This window comes from Schistocerca cancellata, chromosome 1 (assembly GCF_023864275.1).
Source record: "Schistocerca cancellata isolate TAMUIC-IGC-003103 chromosome 1, iqSchCanc2.1, whole genome shotgun sequence".
NCBI classification, from domain to species: Eukaryota; Metazoa; Arthropoda; class Insecta; order Orthoptera; family Acrididae; genus Schistocerca; species Schistocerca cancellata.
The window spans coordinates 775,734,726-775,740,725 of NC_064626.1; the positions used below are offsets into that span (position 1 = coordinate 775,734,726).

General features: G+C 45.5%; 1 protein-coding gene across 1 annotated transcript in view; it reads left to right on the plus strand.

Moving 5' to 3' along the window:
* LOC126187306 (BTB/POZ domain-containing protein Tiwaz) overlaps positions 1 to 5,117 on the plus strand; it is a 191,082-nt gene extending 185,965 nt beyond the window's left edge. Inside the window, exons 4-5 of the mRNA XM_049928304.1 lie at positions 101 to 384; positions 3,068 to 5,117. Coding sequence (XP_049784261.1) covers positions 101 to 384; positions 3,068 to 3,304 — 521 coding nt within the window. The 3' untranslated portion in view covers positions 3,305 to 5,117. The remainder of the gene's footprint in view (positions 1 to 100; positions 385 to 3,067) is intronic.
* Positions 5,118 to 6,000: the final 883 nt, after the last annotated feature.

The following is a 6,000-nucleotide window of genomic DNA, read 5'->3' on the forward strand; positions in this document are numbered from 1 at the left end:
TAGTAATCAGGTAAAGTTGTGTTCATTTCGATGTGTAAAATTTTCCTTCAACTCCATGACGTGGTCGTTGTGTGACACAGTGCCCCTTGCGATGTTGCAGCCATGGTGAGGCAGCTGGAGCAGCTGCGCAAGGAGCGCCAGAAGAAAGCAGCGGCGGCGGCGGCGGCGGCAGCGGCGGCGGCGAGCCCGCAGGCGCTGGGCGGCGGCAGGGACCGCGGCGGGGGCGGTGGGGGCGGCGTGGGCGGCTGCGCCGACGACCCGGGCTGCTGCCACAACAGCGGCGCGCTGCAGCCGGGCCTGCACTACGAGTGCGTCGCGCTGCACGTCTCCCCGGACCTCGGCGAGCGCATCGTGCTCTCCGGCGAGCGCGCCGTCCTCGACGAGGTGCGTACGCCTGCTCTCCGGGGCCAGCTCAGCGGACCGCACTGTCGACGGTTTCTCATTTTGTCTCAGTTTTACGCAGTGTGTTCACCACGTCTTAAATAAAAGTCAGAGGCGACACACATCGGCGTAATAACTCTTTCTTCACACATTATACATGCGTGAAAGGGTTTAACTAATTACAAGATCGATTTCTAAAATTTATTGCCTTCGTAGGTGTCTCAGAGACGCACACACCTGTTACTGGACATTAACGTGGATTCTGTCCACCGTTGGCCTCTATGACGATGGCTTAAACTTTCCTAGGGACACTTTCAGAGAGATGTCTGGAATTATGTTCAAGAATGGCAGAAAAAAAACCAGAGAAGGTAGGGATGTCTGGCACTGGGATCTGGAGTGAAATAGACGTTCTAATTTATCCCAATGGTGTTCCATTGGGTTCAAGTCGGAACTATGGGGAGGGCGATGCATTTCAGAAGTGCTGTTGTCCACAAACCAGTGCCTCGCAGATGCTGCTTTATGACAGGCTGCCTTGCCATGCTGATGCAAATAATCACCGTCTTCGAACTATTCCTGTAGGCATTCACAATACTGTAAAACGTGTTCATTTCCTTCCGTATTAAGCGTTCACTCAAATGCAGTAAGGGGACCACATCCTAATCACGAAAAACACCCCCATAGTGTAACATCACCTCCTTTCTACTTCACTGTAGCACTACACGAGATGGCAAGTAACATTCTCCACGCATTGGTCAAAACCAAAACTCTTCTGATGGATTGCTACAAGGTATAGCGCGACTCATCACTCCAAATCACTAATTTCCAGTCATCCACTGTTCAGTGGCCTCTTTCATAAGACCACGTGATGTATCGCTTAAAACTGACAACAGAAATGTGTGGTGTATGACGAGCTGCTTGACCATTGTAACCTGTTCCTGATAACTCTATTCGCTTAGTTATCGTGTTAGTTGTATTGCTGATAGCACCACAGTGCTCTACAATCCGTGCCCTTGTGTACATCAGGTCTGCCTGGTCTTGATTGTTCCTTCGCGTTTCCACTTCGATGTCCCATCACCATCAATCAACTTGGGCACCTCTAGAAGGGATTAAATGTCCCTCGATGGATTTTTTACTCAGGTGTGATAGAACGGCCAGTCCCAGTGCACTGAGCTCTCCTGGCCGACACGTTTATTGCTTCTTTGCCGACAACACCTGCTTCCTTTTGCACTTGCTAGTCCGCCCCTCCTGACATCTAATCATCAACTGCGTACTACATAGCGGTGTCCACACATCCGCCCGGTTATTCGTTTGTATTAAAGTGCCGCTTCCGGGACGGAGAGCTGCCGGCCTTATATACACTCCGTCCGGCTAATAAACGGCTAAAGTCGGTGTGCTGGCCAGCCTAGTTGTGGTTTTTAGACTGTTTCCCGCATCTCACTAGGTGAATATCGTGCTAGTAGGCTAGTACCCAAGTCTTGCCTCTGTGACACGATTCACGAACATTTCGAAGAGCTTTCGCTCGCTATCCTATGGATAACAGTACACTCAAAACAGTTGAGACACAAGTGTTTATCCGGGGAGGTAGCTGGGTTTCGACAGGAATGGCATCCGGTCACCCATTAAACTAACCACGCTCAATCCGTTAATAACCACAGTGAACCTACACAGATGCGGTACACAGAGTTCAATCCATACGAAGTGGTCCAGCATTGGTTACTTGAGTACCTGAGGAAAATTTGACATTTGTTGGTTGAATTACCTAATGTTTATAGGACTCAAAAATAATTTTTAAAATTTTTTTGTTTATGATTTAGAAGTGGTAGCAATTTTTGTTTCAGGATGACTCCTTCTATGGAATACTACTGTTCAAAAAATTGAGTTTTCTTAATATTCGACCAATAGCTTCGACCTATTAGAAATACACTAAGGAATACATCCAGCTAGGTAATAATGGCTTTAATTTGCACACCAGAGTGTCCTGAAGTAATTACTGTATATATATATATATATATATATACTGCATAGGCTTGAAATATATATATATATATATATTTCAAGCCTATGCAGTTTTATTAACTACGCAGTAGTGGGTTGCTCTAGACCTTTCAGATACACAGCATTTAGTTCAGGACACTCTGGTCTACAAATTAAAGCCATTATCACCTAGCTGGATGCATTCCTTAGTGTATTTCTAATAGGTCGAAGCTATTGGTCGAAAATTAAGAAAACTCAATTTTCTGAACAGTAGTATTTCACAGGCAGAGTCGTTTCTCAGACAATATTTTTTGTGCTGTTACTCTATGTAGTATAGTTACTTTTTTATATAGTGTTGCACCGGTGAGAAGCTTACACTTAAAAATTACACTATTTTCAAAAAACATATTTTTCATTTTTTCATTCTTTCAGTTGCAGAATCTTTGTTGGTGGGTCAGAAATAAATTTGAAAATTATACACTTAATAGACCCTTATGATATCAAACTTCAGTACACACTTCAACTTTGAGAGTCAATTGGAAGTTACGAGAAAATATTACAAATATGAGTTAAAAATTAGTTTTTTTTAACATCTTCAATGTCTGGAGAAAATGAACGATAAGGGCGACAGAATACTCTTGATAAGTTAGCGTCTAAGCCCAGGTGAGTGCGCCTGTATCGCTACAGCGCTCGTGTCTGCTGGTGCCGACAGGTGTTCCCCGAGACGTCGCAGGCGCTGATGGACGCGCGGTCGGGCGCGGCGTGGAACGCGCACGACGCGCGCCACGTCATCCGCTTCCCGCTGAACGGCTACTGCAAGCTGAACTCGGTGCAGGCCATCACGCGGCTGCTGAACCGCGGCTTCAGCGTCGCCGCCAGCACCGGCGGCGGCGTCGAGGGCCAGCAGTTCTCCGAGTACCTCTTCGTCCGGCAGGCGCACCCGCTCTAGGCCCGCGGCCCCTGGTGCGGGCTTCCGCCGTGACCAACTCACAGACTGCTGCAGTGGGGAGCGCACCTCGCCGCCACGCTCTCTCTATCGTGTTCTCTCCACCACTGGAGATGCTCGACTCGCGAGCTCCTTTCGGCGATCAGAGCGTTTTATATTCCAGTTTTAATACTCATTTGACATTCCTTCACACTGTCTGAATGGGCACTAGCGTCAGTGCGAAAACTTGACAAATTCCGTACAATGTGAATACGCAAATAGGTATATAGCAATCCGAGAAAAAGCAACTGAACGATACGATATCATAAGAGGGGCGTTCAATAAGAAATGCAACACATTTTTTTCTGCTTTATTCAGGACTCCAATACACCATACTATTTCCACTCTTTTGGTTACAAAATCCTATTTTTCAACGTAATCTCCGTTCGATGCGACGGCCTTACGCCACCTTACTGGGAGAACCTGTATGCTCGCATGGTACCCCTCTAGTGGTTGACATCGCAGCCAACTTCTTGCAGCATTACGAGCCTCCCCATCATTCAAGCACTCCTTCTCACGGAGTTCATCCGTCATTGAGCCAGACAGCTGGAAGTGTGAATGTGTGTGATCCGGGCAGTAGGGTGCGTGAGGAAGAATAATCCAGTGAAGTGTTGTGAGCTCCTCTCGTGTGCGCAGACTTATGCAAGACCCTGCGTTGTCAAGGAAAAGGATATACTCCCTTTAATTTACGACTGTGGTCACAAACTTTTTGTTCACAGATTACCGGTTTCGGTCTATAATGACCATCTTCAGATCTGTGTTTCATAAAAACAGCGTCCTAATGTCCTTTATTAGGACATTGTTTTTATAAAACACGGATCTGAAGATGGACATTATTGACCGAAACCGGTAGTCTGTGAACAAAAAGTTTGTGACCATAGACGTAAATTAAAGGAAATTTATTCTATATACGAGTCACTATTTTATTCGCGACTATGTCGCAGCTTGTGAAAGGATAAACTCGTTGGCATTTTTGTGGCGTCAAACACGCTGAAGTCATTTCTTCAACTTCTTGAGGGTAGTACAATACACGTAGAAGTTGATCATTGCACCACGGTGGAGGACATCAAACAGAATAACCCCACCAGTCACAGAAGACCGTCGTCATGACTTTACTGGCTGAGCGTGCGGCTTTGAACTTTTTCTTCGGATAATAGGTGGTGTGTCGTTACTCCATGCGTTGCCGTTTTGTATCCGGTTCAAAGTGATGAACCCATGTTTCATTCCCTGTGACGATATTCGACAAAAAACTGTCAACATCAGCCTCGTAACGCACAAGCAGTTCCGCACAGATGGTCTTCGTTGCTCTTGATGGTACTCTGTAAGGCGGAGAGCGACCCAGCCGGTACACATATTTTAATATCCCGACTGGTGGACGAGTGTGTCAGATATGTCCAGTTGCGCAGCGAGATGTTTGATTGTGATCCGTCGATCACCTCGGATGTGTCCGCACGTTCCAACATTGCAGGAGTGACAGCTGTGTGCAGCCGGCCCGTAAGCAGCAGATTCGACAGATTTGCGCGACCCTGTTGCTATGATGACAGACGCCTCGCCCAACGATTCTTCATGCTTTTGTTACTGCCAGGTCTCCTTAGACACTCTACAAGCGCCTATGAATATCTGCGATGGTCTGGTTTTCCGCCAAAAGAATCTCAATGACAGTTCTGTGATTGGAACGCACGATTTTGAAGGCCACTAATAGCGCCACCACCTATCGGAATTTCGTGAAACTGTAGGGCTGAAACGGGAATCTTCGCCCACAATATACCCCCACAATGTCTTGCTGCATCAACAGAAAAAAATGTGTTGCATTACTTATGAACATCCCTCGTACATCACACACACACAGCTCCTCTTCTGTGGTGTTCTATAAAGAGATACAAAATATTGTTACGGATTTGAGACCTAATTCCAGGAGCGGACAGAGATATTTATGGTTGAACTGAATCGAACAATGCGTAAAGCGTGTGCTGTTTCCGTTAAAACAATCCTGTCAATTACAGCACTTTTACCGCAGTTGCTCCAGTTATGATTCATTCCATTAATGTTAGTGTATCGTTTTTAGCAACGTAATTATTTCTCTAGCAGCAATTCCACGGTTTTTTATCGTGAAAACTGTTTAAGATAAGAACGAATACTAACGAAACACACTACTGGCACGACCTTCAAATAGTATTATCAGAACGCCGTAGGCTTTCGAACAAAATTGTCTGAGGACCATTTCCTTGCACACTAGGCAAAATATTATTAGCCGGCCACGAGTATTAATGCACTAAATCATCGAAAAGTTTGAAATTACATTCGTAAACCTTTCTCGGAGGTCTTTAGTTTGTCACCTTTTAAATCGTCGTTTGTAAATAGACACCATCGATCGCAATTTCCTTAATTTCTTAGTAATGCTTCTCAAGGCCTTAATTCTAACACACTTTTTTTGTACATTACACCCCATCATTCTAACACTAAAATAGTTTTCTGTTTTTGACTTACATAGGCGTTACGGATCAAACTGACTTGTATCATTAAGTACAAAACTCAATATTCTCGACTCATTTCATAGCAGGAAAATTTCGTATACGCTACGTTTATCTCCCTGTTGTATAGACGAGTGCTCCTACTACCGCGCAGGAGAGGAAAGACATATGGACCACGTGGTGATCTCA